Source organism: Ornithodoros turicata, chromosome 6, assembly GCF_037126465.1.
Source record: "Ornithodoros turicata isolate Travis chromosome 6, ASM3712646v1, whole genome shotgun sequence".
NCBI lineage: Eukaryota > Metazoa > Arthropoda > Arachnida > Ixodida > Argasidae > Ornithodoros > Ornithodoros turicata.
In genome coordinates this window covers 28,724,335-28,746,112 of record NC_088206.1, presented here as the reverse complement: position 1 = coordinate 28,746,112, position 21,778 = coordinate 28,724,335, and the positions used below count along the sequence as shown (strand labels likewise).

At 45.8% G+C, this 21,778-nt stretch overlaps 1 protein-coding gene across 1 annotated transcript in view; it reads right to left on the bottom strand.

Annotated features, from left to right (window-relative positions):
• Nucleotides 1-294: 294 nt before the first annotated feature.
• The window catches only part of LOC135397777 (trypsin beta-like), a 150,212-nt gene continuing 128,728 nt past the window's right edge, over nucleotides 295-21,778 (bottom strand). The window contains exons 5-7 of the mRNA XM_064629353.1: nucleotides 10,401-10,659; nucleotides 1,106-1,245; nucleotides 295-658 (exon numbers count right to left, since the gene is read on the bottom strand). Of these exons, the coding sequence (XP_064485423.1) occupies nucleotides 1,204-1,245; nucleotides 10,401-10,659 (301 nt within the window). The 3' untranslated portion in view covers nucleotides 295-658; nucleotides 1,106-1,203. The remainder of the gene's footprint in view (nucleotides 659-1,105; nucleotides 1,246-10,400; nucleotides 10,660-21,778) is intronic.

Below are 21,778 nucleotides of genomic sequence, written 5' to 3'. Positions count from 1 at the left end.
CGCTGCTTCTTTAAATATCTTAATGCCTTTTTCGGTTCCGTCCCTTTGTGTTGGGTCTTTTCCCAACCACAGATTTGACAAAACCCCTTGCTCTTTTGAAGCATCTGTGGGACCCGTACCTTCATCAATCTAGAACTAAGAAATCAGCAGGCGTTATTTCAGTAACAAAGACCGCCACCAGCCAATAGGGGAACGTGAATGTACATATCTTACTGCTTCACAGAGTCAGCCTATATATTGGCATTGGCACATTGGCGGCTTGGCATTCCTCCGCCAGTGTAGGAGGCCATCATGGAGGATTGTACAAAAACAAACTTTATTGGTCATTTGTTGTCACCTGAACATTCTGGAAGTATGAGAAACTTTGCGTATGACAGAGTATTTACGGATACAGTTTCTGGGGTTTACACACAAATGTACGTCCTGAAATGCTGCCATTGCTTGCATTCGTGAGAAGCTGATGAATGATTCATTGTAGTTGAACATACTGCTCGGGTTTGGTAGCCACAGCTCTCTTTATCCACGGCACGAAGTAACTAATGTTTGTGTAGACTCCCGGCCTACCTTCTACATTGCAGCCGTCTCCAAATGACACAAGACCAGCGAGCTCGAAGACACCCGGGTGCCTCTCGATCATCAGTGGACCGCCCGAGTCACCCTTCCATGCATAGAAAATAAACATTAGTCCCGTGGAACAATAGTGTAGCACAGTGGAAAATTCACAAAACTAACAAGGGCTGTAACAAATTTTGTGACACCTTCTTCCCGAATTCCACTGGAATTGCAATCCCCACCTCTTGAACCTCAGCACGAAGAACAAAGTTACAAACACAATATCTTATTGTCTTACAAAAAAAGTTCACAGGGTGCATATATGAGCGCATGAAACACACGTCCTCATTTTACGTTACGTGGAGTGTTTTGTAGATATTGTAGGAGATCCCCACCAAATGATATAGGGAGTGCAGTCAGAAGAGGTGCATTCTGTTTAACGAATCGTGCCACATTCTCTGACAGTGAGGCAAGTACTGGTAAGATGAAAAAGCAATGAAGAACTAGGTTTATTAGGATGCGAGCTTTCGTGTAGCAGACTACACTTGTTCACCTGGCAAGCATCGGAACCTTTTCTGTAAGCGCACAACATGACTTCGGGAAAGTAGCTGATGCCTGGTAGACGACGCCGACAATCGGACGACTCCAGAATTATTTGTGTCGTGTACATAAGCACGGGAGAGCCTCTTCCTCCTGAAGAGAGAGAAAGAAGAAACGTTCGCGTGAACTTTGACATCATCACACTTGGGAGGCATCGGGTGTGTTGCGAGATAGACGATGTTATAGAACTGCAGCGATTCTTCAGCTATGAAATTCTGCCCTGTCAATTGCATTAGTGAAATTTATTTATTTTCTTGTTTGCCCGAACATCCCACTTAAATCATTACGGAACATGCCTTCGTTAGTCGTAGATCTCGCATTGTAGAACGCCTCGCTGTTCCAAAAAGTTTTATACAGCGCGGTAAGTAAGCGATCAGAAAACGAGCAACAACAAAACTTGACAATGAGCAAAAAAGGAATAAATGAGTGCGTGTGTGCGTTTGGTGTTAGTGTCGCAGATCTGCAGGTCGCCCTCCGTTGTTCTTTCAATCCACTCTCAACACGGCCGTTAAAGAAACTGTAAGGTGAAATACAGCACCCCTGTTTCTGTGTGCCACCTAGTAGCGTTTGCCTGTGTGGTGCTGCACACAGAGCCTAAGCGCTCAAAGCGCGTTAATTATTACACCGTTTAATTTAGAAAAAATCAATTGGATGTTATGCAGCGCCCCGCAACAGCTAAAAACGTCGTAATGGGAATACGCCCGTCATTGGTGGAAACATATCACGTGATACCTAAGTATTACGCCATGAACTTATGACCGATTATTAATTACTAATAAACCTTACCTTAAGAATTGCAAGAACTACTAGGAAACTTCTTCAAAATATCGAAGAAGCAGCATCCCCAAAATACGGTCAGCACTTTCTGTGTGCTCTCCTCCCAACCATCGCACTGCGTGAATTGCGTCTGGCCAAGTTTGTGTATACAAAAAGTTCCTTTCCTGCCGAAATTGAACAGCACTTCATGTGACAGCGATGCCAGATATCTAGTGTAACGTTCTGGGATGCGTCAGCTGTGCTCTTTCGACAAGGGACGTGATGCACCACAATATTCCAACGGATAATGCGCGGAAACGAAAATGGTTCCAAGCGCTTCGTCAGGACATTCGTGATGCAGGCCGTATTTGCTCGACCCATTTCTCTGACGAGTCGTACGAAGCCGTAGCAGCGGACGGTCGAAAACGTCTGCAATGGATCGCAGTCCCGACACTGGTTATCTGCTTCCGACATCTGACAACGCGAACACCAGGGCACACGAGGTATGTATTTTCCAATACACAGGGATTCTATATATAAAGGGTGTCCACGTTAAGTGTGAACAGATTTTTAAAAAATATATCAGTCACTTTTTCCGAGATGAAATCAATTGCAATATAGCATATGCTGAAGGGCACTCCCTAGGGGGGCATTAGCAGACTCCTAAGGCAATGTCTTAATTAACTTTCAATAATTAACCTTTTTAATTATAAAAGCTACGAAGTTGCTCCAACGAGAACATCTGATCTCTTCGGTCACCAGATACCAAAGCCGTTTTCAGAACAAAAATCCGTTCGATAGATCGTCCGCAAAAAAAATCGTGAAGGAACGCCATTTTTTTCTTTATTTTATTCATTGCGCATCTCTAGAGACGCGTCTTTCCTTCGCCCCCAATACGAGAGGATGAAAGAGCACACTATCGCATCTTGCGTCCTGGAAAAAGATTAAAAGAAAACAGAAAATGGAGCCCAAGATAAGGGCAGTCGCGATAGAGTCACCCGATAGATTTGTGTTTTTGTTTTGTTTCCGCAAGTTAAAGCTAATCTTCGACGCATGAGGCGGCACTGTGCTCTTTCACTCTCTCACACTGGGGGTAAAGGAAAGCCAAATAAATAAAGGAAAGCGCCCAATGAACCAAATAAAGAAAAAATGGCGTTCCTTCACGAATTTTTTGCGGACAATCTACCGAACGGATTTTTGTTCTGAAAACGGTTTTGGTATCTGGTGACCGAAGAGATCAGATGTTCTCATTGGAGCAACTTCGTAGCTTTTATAATTAAAAAGTTAATTATTGAAAGTTAATTAAGACATTGCCTTAGGAGTCTGTTAATGCCCCCCTAGGGAGTGCCCTTCAGCATATGCTATATTGCAATTGATTTCATCTCGGAAAAAGTGATTGATATATTTTTAAAAAATCTGTTCACACTTAGCGTGGACACCCTGTATATATATACACTTGGTGGAAGGGGTTCGGACGACCGCGAATGTATATAGCTGAAATGAAAAATGAAACTTCATTCCTTACTTTAAAAACTTAGTTTCCGTACCTTTGTAGTCTGGGATTCATTTTTCATTGCAGCTATATATATATATAGATATATATATATATATCTATATATATATATATATATACATATATATATATAGAAAGGAAAAATAGCCGAAGCTCTGTGGCTGCACGTTGAGCATATGTTTACAATTTGGTCGTACGCTCCCAGCCGAGGACAGCTGTTTCGCTCTACTTAAAGCTGGCCAGCCCGGCGCAGGGAAATGACAGGATCTTGGTACTGTGATCGTGGATGCTACACGTAAGGTTTGTCTGCGCTGTGTAGCGACATGCTGCACGTGCTGCATGGTAGGACTGCGGATAATTTGTACCACCTGGGGTTCTTTTGACGTGCGCTGGAAATCTCCGACACACGGTGCTGGAACCAATGTTTACCTCCCCCACATTGCTACCGCCCTCGGGTCGGCACTAATAATGCGTCTAGGCGAGACGTCAATGTTCCACGGTGACGACGCCACCTGTGGAGGCCGCAGTGCAAGTCAGCAAGCACATATACAAAGGAAAAATAGCCGAAGCTCTGTGGCTGCACGTTTAGCATATGTTTACAATTTGATCGTACACTCCCAGCCGAGAACGGCTGTTTCGCTCTACTTGGAGCTCATCAGCCCGGCGCAGGGAAGTGACACGATCTTGGGTCGGCACTAACAGTGATTTTCGCGGCACACTTCTCACCGTAAAACCTGAGTACCCAAGTGAACACACTTTATCTCGGAAAAGTCAGCCAGAGGTGAACAAGATGGCTGCAGGGAACATCTTTCTGTCTCGGGCGCAATCCTTTTCAATGGCGCCAGTGCAACCAAGGTCTGTATTCGTAGCCCGTTACGTTGGCACATATTCAAATGCCACCTTGTATCATAAGGGTACTATTGAGCACGTTCTCCGGTTACTCGAGTCAATTAATGTTCAAGTGATCTCGAAGATAGCATCAACATTTACCTGAGAGATTGCCTACTGCCTGCCATGACACACGTAGGACTATCAGATTTCACGGCCGTGTTGCAGAACATAGAGTGGTATTAGAAATCATAAAGCTTTGCATACATGGATTTTCTGCTACAATAATTCTATCTGCAACAGTGACAACAGAATAGCGTACACAGTGATTTCATTTCCATTCATGTTATCGCTTCTTCTGATCCGTCAAGGTAGGAGTGTCGACCTCTTGGGAGATGGCAGGTGCGACTCCCCCGGGCACTCTGCTAAGTACCTCACGAACCGCGTTATGGATGCAGCATCAAAGAAAATCATCAACTCTGTGCAAATTCAGGTCCGGGTGGTGAGTGTTTTCAGCACAGTGTTAAATGTTACTTTATCGCAATATTCCTGAACATATCTCATCTGTACCAGTCAGAAGATATTAGATCCAGTAGCCACATGGAAAAGGCTGGGTTCATAAGGTGCCTAAACAAAGTGAAGTGCAAGGGCACTACAGTCACTACTGACTGTCTGTCCTGCTGTCCGAAAGCACATGCGTGAGAAAGAGCCAACCATTGGTTGTGGATTTGACATCTGGCATACCGTGAAAGGTAACAAGAACTAGCTTGTAGTTACTTGTAATAAACAAATTGCACTATGCAATTGCCATGCTTACAAATGCCTATGGGCCATGTAGCTTAAAAAAGTATCTTGTAATACAAGGTTGAAGAAAATGTTTGAAGTTGCGGTCAAGTCCCGTGCACCTGCTGCCCTAAAATCATGGGTGCAGCATATATGTAACCACGTTTATTGGTGTAGCGCCAATTCCGAGGGAAATACAGAGCTTCTGCTTAGCATGTGGAGAAGTATGAGCTTTCGTATTGAAATGAACTGTCATTCAGGTGACAGTGTATACTAACTTCGAGATAATGTGTCTAGGTTCGATCCGGCATGTTATCAACGTCAATGACAGTCATGAGAGACCACATCACCGTTACCTTCACGATGACCTTGGGGAGAGACCCTGGCTGGAATCTGGTAATTGGAGGTTATGACCGTAGATTTCCTTTCAAGCCCATATTGACAAATTTGTGCATGGTGTTTTTACTTTATATGACTAACACGCAGGCACTATTGCTTACAAAAAGCTGAACAAGATAGTGCTAGAGAAAAGGCTACTGAAGGATATTGAACAGCTCTCTACTGTGGGGCAAACATCAAGCCTTGAATCCTTCCACTACCTGCGTCTGAAATTTGCCCCAAAGTCAACAGCGTACACTCCAAAAGTTGTGCATTCATTCAAAGTCTATTCATTTCAGGCATCACTTTAATAGTAGTAGTAGTATTACTATGATTCAAACTGATGCCGCAATCATCGGCACTGGGGGTACTTCTTTTACAGTTACTGATACTGTGTTTTGTGTGTGTGTGCGTTTGTACCTAGGACGCAAATCGCTATCCTGAATTTAATGAAATTTTTTTATGACATTTGAATGAAAATGCTGTACCGTCCACGTGCACGTCGACAGGATCGTGAGCTGATGTACAGGAAGACTCTAGTCAAAACGAAAGAGGACACGGACGTGGTTACCATGAAAACAAAAGCAACACATAGTATGAAATTCGGGCTTTGTTCTGATATAAAAAAATATATAATACAAACATATAATTATATTTGCCATAAATTGATATAAAGGGAAGAGATTTAGGCATGAGCATATTTTCTTTTGTTGGCAGAGTATGTAGACCATATCCTGAGGGAAGCACTGACAACTTGCCAAGATGTGAGTTACAGTGAAATGATAGCATCCTGCAAAAAGTCCTGAGCCCGCACCAATGACTGCACACTGCGAACGGCAACCAAAGGATGTCTTGATTGCCAAAAGAATGCTGCGGTTCCCAACAAAGTGAGGCAACGTTCACTCATCACTTGATGGGCTCCAGCAGTAGTATCATTTTCAGCTGACCGCTCTCATGACGCAAGCTTCAGCAGTGAAGTGAAGCCTACTTGCAAATATCTGTCTGCCCGGAATGACCTGCCCCCGTTCAAGATATAGCAGGGAAGTACCAATAACTTTACATGAAGTGCAGTCGGCTGATGCTGTATATGCAAGTATACATGCATCTGCAATACACATAAGGACAGCAGTTCCACTGAATGAAAACTTTTATGTGCATGTTACTTCATAGTGAGAGCCTGAAGTTTTCGGGTTTAACCCGATTCTTTCCCGAATTTGCACCCCGAATTGAAGGTTGCCTCTTTAGAGTGACCGATATTTACCAAGTTACCATTCCAATTACAAATTGCCCTCACTGAGATCTCTTTAGGAATGCACACTCGGACTTGTTTGCCAGTTAACGCAGTTACATCACCATTTGTACCGGACCACTTCAGTTAGTTTGAGGAACTGAGCCCGGTTTCTCCCCGAATTTAGCGTACTGGAAGTTTTTCCACCCGAATTTGCATGAATTCAGAGCACATGTTTATTTACTCGATTTTTACTCCCCGAATTTAGAAAAAAAAAGACCCGAATACTTCAGGCTTTATTCATAGTCCAGAAAGCTACATAAAATGTGAATCAATAATGAAGCCCTGTGCCATTTCATCCTGCATGCAGACCTAGTCTCGATGGTGGAAGTTGCAGGATGGGATATGACACTGGCCATCAAGGGGCTTGTGTGTTGCCCTTTCCTTTCTGCATCGACTTCGCCTCCATGTGGCCTTCACCCCGCAGTTCAGATACAGACTAGGTTGTGCGTCAACCAGCTCGTGTTCCAACTGCGGTATAGTGGCAAGCATTCAACATCGACTGCCCATACAGGTCGGAGAGAGCACTGCTCCAGTCCCAACTGACCCGTCTCAACAACAAACCGCTCAGCCTTGCAGCAATCTTGGGTCCTTGGTCTAACCCTGTGCAGCACCGTCAGTGCCTGCACTCATTCTATGTGTTCCTGACGTCTTCTAACCTGCTTGAACTCCTGTGACCTCAGAGCTGTTGCCATGAATGCGGAGATGTGCTCTTCACAGCATTTCATCTCCGTAGCCGACCGGATGAACTACTATCCCATCAGTTACGACGCACCCACGTGCGTGATATCTCATTTGCGTCTGTCGTGTGTGTGTGCAAGTGTGTATGCCTCATCTTTTTCATCATCATCCCACTCATGTACAAACCCACAGGCACTGAGGTATGGTACTGCAATTGTTGCGATGAATCACGTCATCCCATAATCATTCATGTAGTTGTTGTTGTTGTTGCCCTTTCTTCTGTGTTGCAGCCACAGAACATAAATTTCCATCGCATCAAGAGATGTTTGGCCATCCTTGTATGTTCTTCATTTCAGGTATCTCTGTTGCTTTGCACTGTTGAATGTCTAACTTTTTAATTGCAGCTGTTATTCTCCTTTGGTCCTTTGGAACAGCTGAGATATATTCGCCTTGGTGATTCTTCTGGTGTTCCAGGCTCCTGCGTTGAATGCCAACAATGATTACGTACACTTTATGCGAAGGGACAGTATGATGGTACCATTTTCATCAAGAAGCCTATGAGAAGAAAAGGGGAAGTTACAAATAAGTAGCTTATATGAAGTCAGTGGCCTATGTCATGGCCACATGGCTGTGGACAGGTGTGCCACGTGCCATACCTGTATTCCCTACCACACTTCTGTTTCTTTTTGGTAGGGTATTTATGAGTGCAGAAGCGCCGTTGAGTTGGAGCTGTTGAAAATCAAATATATCCTGCCTTTGTAGCTGTACAAATCTACATAGGAATTGGACTGGGTATGTAGGAGAACATGTAAAATATGTAATGAGAAATCGAGAAAGGGTTACAAAGACGAATGTGTACAAAAGGGTCTCAAATTTTTCCCTACGTGCTTGCGGAGCCAATGATGATATGGATGCCTCTGAAGAGAAACCTCTGTTGAAGACATTGGCTGTTCCCACCTGAAGCTCTTCTTGTACTGATGAAGAAGTCGCAACTCATGTGATGTCTGATAGGCAAGAGGATAGCCTATGGTCTCTTAGAGCTGGTTTAGCTGAGGTTTAGCTACGTTTAGAGCTTAGACTGGAGCATGTTTGTCGCAAACATCTATGCACACAAAAAAAACAAAAAAAAACAGCATGCATACATGGCGTTACTGATTGATGGGAGGTGAAGCTCTTGCAAATTGATATGGGCACATTAAAGGGATGTGCTCCTTCCCTGTTTGTTTCCAGCTATCGTTCATATGTTCTTTCATAAACACAGTGATCAATAGAGCAATATTTACATACTTTGATGTCTGTAGAATGTATTTTACTGCGTAGTGGCTGTCGGATTACTCCAGAAGCGTATGTGCAAGACCCGTATTGCGCATCAAAATGATAGTGTTGTGAGTCTGCAGTGTTCACGACGAAACCATCCAGTGTACCTCTGTCAAGATGGCAGGCATTTCATACTGCCCACAAAGACCTGAAAGAAAAGTGAATGCCTCACCTCAGTGATAGGGAATAAATATACACATTGTTAGACAGTACCTACTGCACGACACATCAGGAAGGCGAAAGCCTTTGTATGCTTAATTTTGCCTTATGGCATGTACAGCACATGCTGGGAGGACCTTTCTGCAGTGCTTCCGCAATGGTCCCCAGAGCTGCCTGGTCAACTGTTTGTAGGCGACGTACCGAAACTTCCTGCATGTACCATGGACAGCGTATAAATTATGATATGTAACTTTACTGATAACAGAAACTGAAGGTGCACGTGAATGACCTCACTTGTTCACTTCACTGTTCCTGACCAGGGCATAGTCGTCGCTTTCTCTCACCTAGTAGTAGCTACTACTATCCTAGGTATCCTAGGATACCTGGATCGCCTCAGTGTCCAGGCACAGCATTTCAAAGTACTGATTTCTTGTTATGCAAGCGCTGCGCTGCTTCAGTACCGCTACACATTTGCCGCAAGTACACCTGAACATGAAGAAGCAATACCACATTTCCGCAGTTAGGCTCTCAACATTTTCATTACACATGTCACTAACCGAAGAGGGTTTCCCACGCGGTCAGGTGACGGCGTTGACGCATTTCGTCCTCCGTCGACGACTCTGCGGACGGCATCCAGTCGTGCTGCCTCTTCGGCGTGCTCTCGTACGAACAAAAGTTTTGCTGGAGCGACCGCCCGAGCACTTGAAGCTCGAGGGCACTCATGTTTGGTATGCTCAACATCGCACGGCGCGTACCCCAAAACACTTTCGGTTTTGCCGCAAACCGGGACGCAGATGAGGAAGGCGAGAGTAGCCATAGTCTAGCCGACCCAACCTTATGGAGTACTCAGCCTTGAGTTCGAATGCAATCTTTGAAATTCGATTACTCAAACAAAAAAGCGATTCCAAAAGAAATCTTTCCGCACTGAAATGTACTGTTCCTAGGCTTTCGAAAGGTCATAAGGTTATCCTGGGTTGCAATTCACTTTGCAGTTCCTTTAATAGCATGTCATTGAAGCATCGCGCTAACACGGAATCGAAAAAAAAAAGTCATTGAAGCATCGGTCATGCGAGTGAAACGAGGATTCGTTCAATAGACTGCAAGGCTGCAAACCGACTGTCAGGCACATAATACGAAAAATACGTTGCATAGCAAAACACAGACATTATGAATGAATCGGGAGTGAATGTTGCGCAATATTACGGGGACATAAGAATTACATGCGTTCTCTTAGAAGTAATATGGGGTTCCGAACACCGGAGAAGTCATTCGAAGACTGGGGATAGCACAATACTGGAAATTGTCCAGGTGTGCAAAGGATACGCGACATTTTACCAAATAATCCTGATAGCCACCTGGTAAAGTACGGACATATTCCTTTCATGAATACACGAATGCACCACGCAGTGTCAACTCCGGAACCTTTGAAACTCACGGCAATTGCCCGGACGTAAAGATGCGTCATAACATTTTTGAGGTCTGCTATGTGGCCTTCTTGGAGATACATTTGCCCTAAGGCAGGCTAGGGGGAGAAGCAAAAAGTACCTTCTGTTTGGACACCCCATCCTGCCACCACAGAGGTTGTCCCAGGACTTGGTGGCTGCGGCGAAGGCAGGCAGATGGTGCGGGCGCTGGGCTAAACTGAATTGGCTCGGAAAGGTACAAGACAGCCACGTCGGAGTAGAAAGTGTCCCCCACGAAGCTTTCGTGGCGCAGGTATCCCGCGACACGGACCCTTCTGCCTCGTTGGAAGTCGTTGTGTCCGTAGTACATGGTTATCCTTATGGCTTCACTTCTCTCGTTCCTGCGAGATACCTTATTAGTAGGGTTTCTCGTTTTCGGTGATGATAGTTTCTTAGACCCTGGAAATGCGTCAAAAAATGTGCGCAAAACCAAATTACAGTGATACAAGTTTGAATTGTGTTATATCATTATGAGATAGCAGGATATTTTTTTTTTTACTTTCTCATGTATCTTCTCCCTACCACGTAATGCCTCGGAAAATAGAAACCCTACCTATTAATGTAACGTGCAGCATATGTCGCGACTCAAATCGGCTGACACACCTTACTTTTGAATCTATTCCAATTACCCTTTTTACTGTTTTCCTGCACATTTAAGGCGGGGGTCATGTCGTTTCAGTGCTCGATAAGTTCGTAGCTTTATGAATAGTTAAGATATAGGATCTATGTTTTTGGTCTGCCGATATATTGTTCACAAAGCGGGAGTACATGCTATACACAGTTGAGCTGTTGGTGGTGATCTGTCGGTAGTGGTCACATGGTACTCGCCAAACATTGGTGTAGGAGAGAAGTGGGCGAGCGGGCTGTGGAAGAGGAAGCCACGGAAATAGCCATGGACATTGGGAGAACTTTCCAATCCCAGTGCTCGTTATAGTGCACAAAAGTCTTACACTGCTTGAGTGCGCATGTTACACTGGTCGCTTAGGAGTGTATGAGCGGTGTCCTATTGGCGGCGAGCTCGACCTACAGGGGGCGCTCTAAAAGTCACGTGATCCGCCGGTAGTGTGGAAACAGCGGGAAGCGTGCCTGCGGTAGTGACCGCGTTTGGTCGTGTTTAGACGGTATTGCGCTGTTTTTAACCGCAAGTCGTCATCAGCTACACTTGGAATGAACTTCCAGAACTAGCCGAAACATGAAAAGTTTGTAATAGTATGATTATCTTGTTAATCAAGCTGCGAAACGGAAAGCGAGCGCCAGAAAAATTGGCGCATTATGAGGCACGTTCGGAGCATTTCGCCGAAGCGTACGTCAGAATGAAATAACAGGGTAAAGTACTACTTGGTGGACAGAAAACTGCAACAATATGGTGCTCTTGGTTTCCCGTCCAGATCCGGAACGTTGTTTACCGAAAAGAAATATTGTGCCGTCAAGAAATCTACCCACGAATGCTCGACAATTGTCTCCATCAAAAAGCCGGCCTGAGAAAATCGTCATTGCGCTGCACTGTCAGATATGTTTTTGTGCACTTTCGTTATTTGCCGTTGTCGCAGGGTACAGATTAGGTCTTACACCTGAAGAAAACTGGTATAACATCAGTCGCATATCTCCAGCTAGTTATGTAGGAATAAAGGTGTTACACTGCCGTATGGTTTCCAATGTAGAGTACTTTATGAACTGGGACATCACACTGTACAATACAACAATAATAATATTAATGAAACAAACAAATACGAATCCATACAAGTTCCTGCTGGCGTCCGGAACGAAACTACTACGCACGCACAAGATAACAATACATATGATCACTGATGACAGCGTTGGATGTATGCACTATGCAGCTCCTTGAGGACTGTCACTGTAGTGCTAAAGGGGGCGAGTAAGCTTGCACCTCATACAATTGCAGGTCTCTTGTTATTTGTTTAAATGAGAAAGGATGAAAACCGTTGACGCGTATTATTACCATTCGAAAGTTTATCTGTATTGAATCACTCTGTACTGGCTGCTAATGATCACAATCCTCAAACGCATTTTTACAAGTTGCACTCAGTCTATGAGGCACCGCTTTTTATCTTTCAATTCAGTTCCAACTTTACGATGCAATGAGCAACCGGATTTGTCTGAGTAATTCTGCACTACACCAAATAATTGTAATCAATCATAATACACTGGCGCTAACCAAGTATGACAAACAAAACGATAATTGTGACAGTGCGCTCAAGGCCGATAAGAAGCATGACGAAAAACCCGAGACTGGGAAAAAAGACGAAAAACAGACGACACAACACAAAGTCTCAAACACTGCTAAAGTTTAATCGACAACCGCACACTTTTAACAACATCACGTGGGGGAGGAGGGACAGTGCAAAAGGCTCGCCAAAGCAGGGCCGAAGGTCACAGACGCTTTGCTGACACAGTTCCCAGCCCCCAAAAATTGACAACGTTTCTCTCAAAAGCCTCCGACTGAGGTCGGTCTCCCTGGCCATGACAAAGGTCTCTTCCCATATGGGAGAACAATTAAAGCAAACTTTGAGATGCTTTGCGAATTCCGACGACTGGTCCTCATTTTTCACCTTCGAAGCGTGCTCCCGGAGCCTGTCATTCAAGCAACGTTTCGTTTGGCGGATATAGCAAAAACCGCAAGCAAGAGGTATCTGATACACCACATTTGACTGGCATTGTACATAGCTAATTTTATGCGATTTACAAACTTTGTCACGCTTCTGGAAAGGACAGAGAGCATCAAGTCTAAAGCAGTTTTTAAAAACAACCCGGACACCAAACTTTTTTGCTACAGCAAGGATGTTATGTGAGACATTGTGAAAATAAGGGATCGCAACACGAATCTCATTATCAGTGACAAGTGGGACACAAGGGGAAATTAATATACTAAGAACAGACTCAAGAGCGCTAAAAAGCATTGCATTTGAATAGCCTGCGAGCTGCAGACGATCACACTAAAAGTATAAAGAAATACACAACTGATGTACACATGACTTTCTCAAAGTGCTAGATAGGAGGCCCGTGACAACACCACGTTTTACATTCTTTGAACGACAACTGCTAGCGGGTAAAAGTGGCTTAGGAGCCATTTTTCCATACGACCAACACAAAGAAGGTGTTAGCAAGAGCCTCACATCAAGGAACTGTAGCACAGCATTGGTCGGGTGTTCAACAGTGAAGGACAACTCAGGGGATGACGCTCTTATCAAACGCTCACAGCCGAAAATATCATCTTCAAAAGTAGAGAGCAGCAGAAAATCGTCTACAAAGCTCTTAACAAGTAGTTGAGCACGGGGAACTGTCGCCAGATATGATGTAACAGCATTATCAACAGTAGACAAGTTATACCCCTGTCACACGGGCATTTTCGATCCTGCTCGACCGAACCTGCTTGAACCCAATGCAGATCGGATGGTGCTACACGGCCGCTTCCAAGCAGGATCGAGCTTTGATCCTGCTTGACTCAAGACAGTTCCCATAACAGGATTGAGAATTTCAAGACGGCTCGACGGCCGCCATTTGCATCCTCGACCCCGGTGAACTGTCATAACTTAAGACGGACATGCGCGCGAAGCTACAAGTGATGCTTACATCGGTATACGATAAATTACCACTAATATCGTTGTTATATAGGAAACGCGAAATTAATGAGTTACGTTTATTCATTTGCACAGGTCAACCATTCAATGCGCATTGAAAGTGGCCGTGTAGCAGCGTCAAAACTCGATCGTGCTCGGGAAGTTCGATGCAGATCGGATTCGAGAGGGATCGAAATGCCCGTGTGACAGGGGTATTAATCTCTGATCTGATAACACAGGTGCGATGGCCGAACCAATGCAAACCCCCGTTTTTTGAATGAACAGACCCTTATCAATGCGGACAGCAGTCGATCTCAGATAAAGTTCTAAAACACGTAAGAAATCTGACACAGCAATGCCTGCTTTTGATTGGAAACGGACCAACTTGGATTCAAGAAGATCTCTTACTCTAGACAACAGAATGCCTTCATCTAGGGAGTAGTAAAGATCCTTAATATCCAGGGAGGCAGCAAAACATTTCTTCCCGTGAAATGACTTGAGGCTTTCAATGAGACATGCAGAATTCTTTAACACAATGCTGCTCCGTTGCTTAACCATTGCTTAACCATGTTATCTGTACCGATAAGAAGGCTTTTTTACACAAAAAATATCGCTGTAAGCTGGTGTGGGCATCGATAGGGAAACTGGAAGGCAAAGCCCGTCCGTAGCACTGCATCACACGTGCACATTTCTAGCGGGCATAAATTTAAACAGGAACACACTCATTACGAATTTAATGTTCATTTGACACTGTCTATAACCACGCTTCGGGACAGGCAACGTTCTGGCTGTCAACAGGGCTGTCACTCCGCTGAACACCATTATGAACTCAACTAAACGTACGTTGGCAAGTTGGCGAACGGCGTTGTATCCACACTGCGCAGTTCGCTCCGCCACCGCGGGAGGGGCGCCACCGTTCGCGCTCCTCCCCAATACTGTAGACGCCGTGAGACCCGTACGATATTGTCTATGTTCATCGTCTCTGAGTGCTGGTAGAAAGCTTGCAATCTGTGTGTGTGTGTGACCTTCGGGAGCGGGACCACGATTCTGCTGCCATAGTCAACCGCATGGCGCTCATGTTTGGCGTACGTGCTTATTATTACGTCATTCTTAACACTCAGCTCAACAGCCTCCGCTAGTTAGAAGGTCTGCACGATCCTGTTCTCCAGCACAGTATCTCCATGCCGATAGGGGAGGGGGTATATTTATTAGAAGACAAAAGGAAAAGGGAACAAGAAGAAGGAAATGTCAGCCAAAAGCAGTGTGGGCTTGCTATTCCACAAGTAAATAATTGCAAAATAAATTATAAAAAGGAAAGGCGAGAGAAGTATGATAGAGAGAAAAAAATGAGCAGTCTCCCTGCTGATGCAACGAGGGGTAAAGCGATAGCAATCGTTGAACTGTTAAGACAATGCGGGGATAATTTTAAACTTCGTGTAATGGTTTCCAGATATGGGTTAAACATAGGAGCAGAAGATCAGGAAAAGATCTTCCCGGAACAGCACCGCAAGCGGTACTGCCCCGACGACCTTGTTATCGGCCGCGCGGCCGATAGACACGGCCCACCCAGGGGCGGACCGCGTTATCAAGGGGCCCTTCTCCAAATATGAAGGACCGGCTCCCTTTCGCCTCCCTCCACCGCGAAAGATCCTAGCCCAAAGGCGAAAGATCAATACGCGGATTTGAAGGGAGACCAGAGCAGAATGCATCCAGTTACCATGTAATGCTAGAGGGGATAATGCGCTGTGTGGTTTGGCGCGGCGAAATACGATATATTGACCCGAATTAGAGGATAACTTTTTTCGTGCTGTTGTCGCTCACTACACGCACCCCGGGTGAATGATGTTACGTAAATGAGCCAGAGGGACCGAAGCTCCTGGTGACCAACTCCAGCAAGCTTTAATCAACAAGTGAACAGAATCCAAAAAACCCGAGCCAGGAGCCGCGCGCTCATTTCAATCCCATGCACCTGGTGGCACGTCGTCCTCCTCTAAGTTACTCAACAAGAATCAACAGGCATAAATCACACTTTTTTTTTGCCGTGTATTTCAAGAGCCATTCATTTTTAGGATATGAGCATCCACATGAAACCTATGAGTATGACGACAGGACTCACTGGATTTACTGCAACGCGTACACAAATGACACCAACTCCCCTTTTCCCCGCACCCCCTAATGCCCTCCCAAAAATCTTGCAGCACGATGAATTTTTTTTTGATTGTGTGTTAGCGCCGCGAAGCAACTGTGACTATGAGCGGCGTACAGATGTAGACAGACGGAGAGAGGACAGCAGGACGTAGTGGAGGACACGGGGGTTAGTGTGCGTCCTGGGCCGACTTCAACGGGAACTGTGCCGACATTCGTCTGGAAAGTCTTCAGAAAACCCAGGGAAAACCTCAGACAGCACAGCCGGCGGTAGGATTCGAACCCACCACCTCCCAGTCTTCAGCACGACCTTGGTTACCACCACATGATGAAATCATGTCCGCAGCCCCACGCCACGACGAAGCAACAAGCAAGACGTCGCCCTCCCGCCTTGGCTCTCCCGCAGCTGGAGGGGATGAGTCACGTTGAATAAAGACTTCTGCGCCCACGTTTCCTGCGCCGCCATCTGTCGTCCGAGCCGAGGTTTCGGCGCACACCACATGACTTTCCGAGGAGCTAACAAAATATCGCTATCGCTCTAAAAAGTAAACAGATCAGTGATGTGCATGAAGGTGAGGTGTGAGGATGGGGATCGACAGTGACGAATGAGATGATACAGAGTTTGAGGTCATAGGGTGTGCATGAGACCTGTGTCGCTGAGGAATGCCAGAACTACTTTGGGTACGGACCGCTGTAGATGTCGTACTGGGCCCAGTGCAGTTGCCAGAGAAAAGTATATGCACCGCATCTCGAGAAGGCGTCGTCTGAGGGACGCTCGAGTGGTGTCGAATCTTCGGCAGACGAGGAGAAGATGCGGAATATGAGCGTCAACAGTGCAAGTAGGACATTTGGGAGAGTGGCAGAAGGTCCATCTTGTAGAGAAGCACAGGGGTTTTGGCGACATTAACCTCCGAATTCATAGATGTGACTTGATCTCGACTTGACTTGCAGCTGCGTTGGAAGTGTGTCAATCCACTTCAGAAACCCTCCTCAGCTTGGAGCTCTTACGTAGCGATCTCCAATTGACACGTGTGGTGAAAATTTCGAGTAAGCGCTTGAGCTACGTTGAACCTGACTTGGGTAGCGCTGCAATATGGCAGCTTCGCGAAGAATCTTGCCTTGTCGTGGCTTTACATGAGCTGATGCGTCATCAATTTGTTTACAGGGCCTTTGCACAAGTGTTGCTGTCAGACGACAGGTGTAACATACGAGGTGTGGCTATTAACTAACGAGACTGGAGTGGGAAACCGTGTTTATTATTACGTCGTTTCATATTAACAGCTATCCCCTTCAATATACTCCCCTCCCCTATCTATGCAACACTGGATAACAATTTTTCACTGTTGGAAGCCGCGCTCAGATCATCATCCCGCATAGCCCGTCGAACTGGGTCCTGAGGCAACTCCCTTCCTACATCTCTACCGGTTCGCTGGATTTCTACCCATCTGGGTTGCTCAAAGACATTCAAGAAGCCCGCCGCGCAAGCAAGACAGTCACTAAGGAGCTGGCGGCGCTTGATCGTAAGCGCTGGAGGCAGTTTTGCAGATCGTTGTCACCTTTTGACAGCTCTGCGAAGATCTGACGTGTGGCAAGAAGTTTAAGCGAACCTCCCACGAGCCAGCATCCCTTCGTGCGCTTGCGTTATTTTCCCCCAAGTCCGAAGCGGAGGTGGCTCAGGGCTTTTGCAACACGATTGCCGCTCCTTCGAAGGCTGCAAGTACAACATGGTTTTCTTCCCATGTGACTACCTTAGTCGAACGGATGCAAGCTGCGCCCACAGTCAATAACCCGGACATGGATATAGATTTCTCACTGGCCGAGTTCAGAAGTGCGCTGCTACTGTCTCGGGTTCGGTGCTCTCCTGGGCCGGATAACGTCACCTATAGGGCTCTCCACAACCTTGATCAGAAGTGTGTGAAGTATCTGCTGTAGGTATTTAATAAATCCCCCCCCCCCATTGAGGTCAGGGAAAGTACCTGACAGTTGGAAGCGCGCACGTGTTATTCCGCTGTTGAAGCCACGTAAATCGCCATCGCAGCTCTCCTCCTTTAGACCAGTGAGCTCGACTAGCTGCCTTGGAAAGTTGATGGAGCGCATGGTGCTTGCCAGACTGTAGTGGTGGCTCGAACATCGCTGCGTTTTCCCGCAAGAAATGTCAGGCTTCGATACAGAGCACCAACAGATTCGGTTCTGCATTTAATCACTCCTTTGGAAGAGGCAAAGGTGCATAAGAAGAAGGTGCTGGCAGCCTTCCTCGACGTTAAGCGAGCGTACGACACTGTCAGACACGCCTCTGTCCTCCATGGTCTTGTTGATGCCGCCCTACCTTCCAGAGCATTCTCATGGCTTACTGATTTTCTTCATGGACGGGAAATGTTCGTCCGCACAAGCCAGGGAGATACAGACCTTGTCACGTTGGCCCATGGGGTGCCCCAGGGAAGCGTTCTGAGCCTCATCATTTAACATTGTTATGGCTGGTCTTCGAGGTTGCGTTGGCAGGAAAGTGGCTATATTTGTCTATGATGAAGACATTTGTCTCTGGACCAGCCGCAAATCTCGTCCTGCCCTCCAGCGACGCCTCCAACTCACTCGCGACCCTATCCAGCAGTACCTGTCACTAGCGGGCTTGGACATATCGAATGAAAAGACAGTAATACTCCCTTTTACGAGGAGGAACATGCGGCCCTTCCAGCTTTTGGTTGCTGGCATACCATTGAAGCATGTGTCTCACCATAGGTTCCTCGGTTTCACTGTTGATGCTGGGCTCTCTTGGCGGAAGCACATTGCAAGCTTGGAGACCAAGATCAATCGTTGGACCGTGTAGTGTGCTACCAGGCCCACGAGCCCAAAAGAAGAAGTCCACGCTCCGGTGTCCGATGCCCAAAAAAAGCCACGTTTATTCTGCACGTACCCTTATGTAGCAATCACTCCCACGCTAGCAATCAGTCATTCGCTGCCGTCCCGTGTGGCGTCAACCTAGACCCGACATCTTCCGTTCCTTCGAAGCAGACCTGACTGGGTCTGCACCACATACGACCGACCGTGGATACGTCGAACGTCGAACGGCGACTCCTTTCGTTTCCTATTGAAAAACCCCGTATGAGACTCATGCGGTTCCTATATCAGTTCGTATGGTTCCCGTACAGATTCGTATGGGTCCTATATTAATACATATGGGCCGCATATGAAGTCATATGTAGGCAGCATGGCATTCTTATGGGTACCGTACGGAGTCAATATGATACTTGTGCGGGCCTCTAATGAAGGGATATGGGACCGTATACCACATATGGGTATGATATGGCAGCAATATGGGTTCCATACGACTTCGTATGTGACAGCAATAGTACACATATGGGGCCGTATGATGCACATTAGAATAGTATGGGGGACATAGGAATCACATATGACACATAATTCGAAACGTTGATTCTGCCACATAGTTATTACAATTATGCCAAACTCATTTTTGAAATGGGCCACTTAATTGCGTCACGCACTTACCTTATAAAAATGGATTGTGCGAACCAAATTTGTGTCACTGCCCTGGAGGAATATTACAGATAAATAAGCTCACTGCTACGTTCCTGTGTTAGGGACTGAAGAGTAACGGACGGACGGAAACGATGCAGAAATAAGATGCACGCTCCGAACGATATGTGAGGTAACACACATGAATATAGGTTAGATCAGGTTGGATGATGTCGCTTATTGCTGAGAATACAATTAGTTACACCTTAACATGCATTTCTCCTGCATTCTAACCTGTTCCCATACTCAAAGTACCGATTCTTCAGGTATTTATCTGGAGTACACAGATAGCCTGCTCAAGACTCTTGGGGATCCTAGTGGTTCATGGCAGTAGTGAGTCTCTTTCTACTGACGGTGGTGTCGCTTGATGGGGTTGTGCGTCTAATATAGAGGCCTAAAAGGGTCCTATCAAGACGCTGTTTATTGTGACGCATTCGATATTCCTACCCCTTCAAGAGCACACCCAAGGTTTGTCAGAAATCCTAACTGTAGCTGACAAATGTGGGAATTTTTGGCCTCCATCAGCACATACGACAAGTTCGGAGCGCCGTCACTCCCGCAGCGTTGTCGGATTAACGCCAAAACTTGCGTCCAAGTAGGTCTCGAATAGTTCTATGATCGGCCAAATCACACCGCGGTCCGGTCTTTAGCGCACTCTGAGAAAAAATGGTGTTGTCACAACTCCTTTAGGTGACTAAATGGCTTGTCCCTTAGAACACTCCCTTTTGGAGTAAAACTTACATCCTCCAGGAGGGAGTTCCACTTTACTCCATGTCCCTGGAGTAACTATGACACCAGTTACAGGTATCACGCTGAAACCATGAAACAGATTTATGCCAGTGCTTTGGAGTCATCTGTGAAATTTCTGACGTCGGAAGATATGTGTATCCCCTTAAAGGTCAGCTACGCCGATTTCCCGATGTGTTGAAACGGTTGTGATATTCAGAACGAGCACATCCAACTGCCCCCGAAACGCACCTTCGTTTCTCAATTTTGTCTTCCTATTACGAAAATTAATTCATCAAAGAAACCAAAACAAGCCATGGGCGCAGCCATTTTTGTGACGTAGATGGGATAAACCTGCTCCATCTACGTAGATAGAGAATCGTGCGTCTGATTGGATGAAAGCTGAGGCTTTCTCTGACTTCCCTGGCGTCTTCTCCCGTTTGCGAGGAAATCCAGTTATGGCCGCCGGCTACGATGAGTGTTTCGTCCGAGCTAATCCCGAGAACTGTTGAACGATGGAAACAACAACCGCGAACTCACCTCAACATCATTTTCGGCGTGAAATTGTGATTATGTGCTCGAGAACTTCGCAGTTCAACCGTTCAGCTGCCATTCACATCAACCCGTTTGCTGCTTTTACTACAAGTGCAGGAATGGGAGTGATTGAGCAACAACGTGAGACTTGGTGATCGTTTGAGCATATACCTGCAGAGGACTGGTCTTCAAAGAAAGAAGGCCGTATTTCTGTCCATGCACATCGTGCGATTGCCAGGCTTGTTACACGAGATACATATATTGTGCAGCATCATAGCGCGACTGCAATGAACGACGTAGGAATGTATCGTGACCACTCGAACTGCATTCGTTGAACCATTCGTCGGTTATATGAAAGTGCTCATTAGAGTTGCCCCGAACAAAAAGTGTGGGATGTAGTTTTGTAGTGTGTTGTTTATCTCGTAGAGCGCATCGCGGCATTTAGGTCGAGAGCCCTTATACGTATTTTTTGCATGTTTAGTTGAGTGTGCGCATTGTTCTATACCACACAGGCCATATTTCATTCATAATAGTTTCGCAAATAAACACGTACGGGTCGATCTCATATTGCTTTTGAGTTAGGCATAGTGTCTTCAGATCAGGGTATGTGTACCCTGTTCGCTGGGCACAACAGATGTTATTAAGGCTAGTGCAACATTTCCCACTTCTTGAACCATGCTAACATTGCCAGAATAAGGAACATTACACTGTGCTGTGTATTCCACACTCAGTTGTCTCGCGACGTATACCCCCAATTATTATATTGGGTACTCCACATGTTCAACCAGTCAGCACTTCCCATATCCTATTTTTTTTAAACATGTGCTTAAAATTGCACAACTGCCGCTCAAGTAACTTTACCACCAAATTAGTCAGTGACAAAAGGTATATGTACTTTATCACAAATTTAATAACCTTAGTGGAAATGGTTGATGGTGTCCTCTGC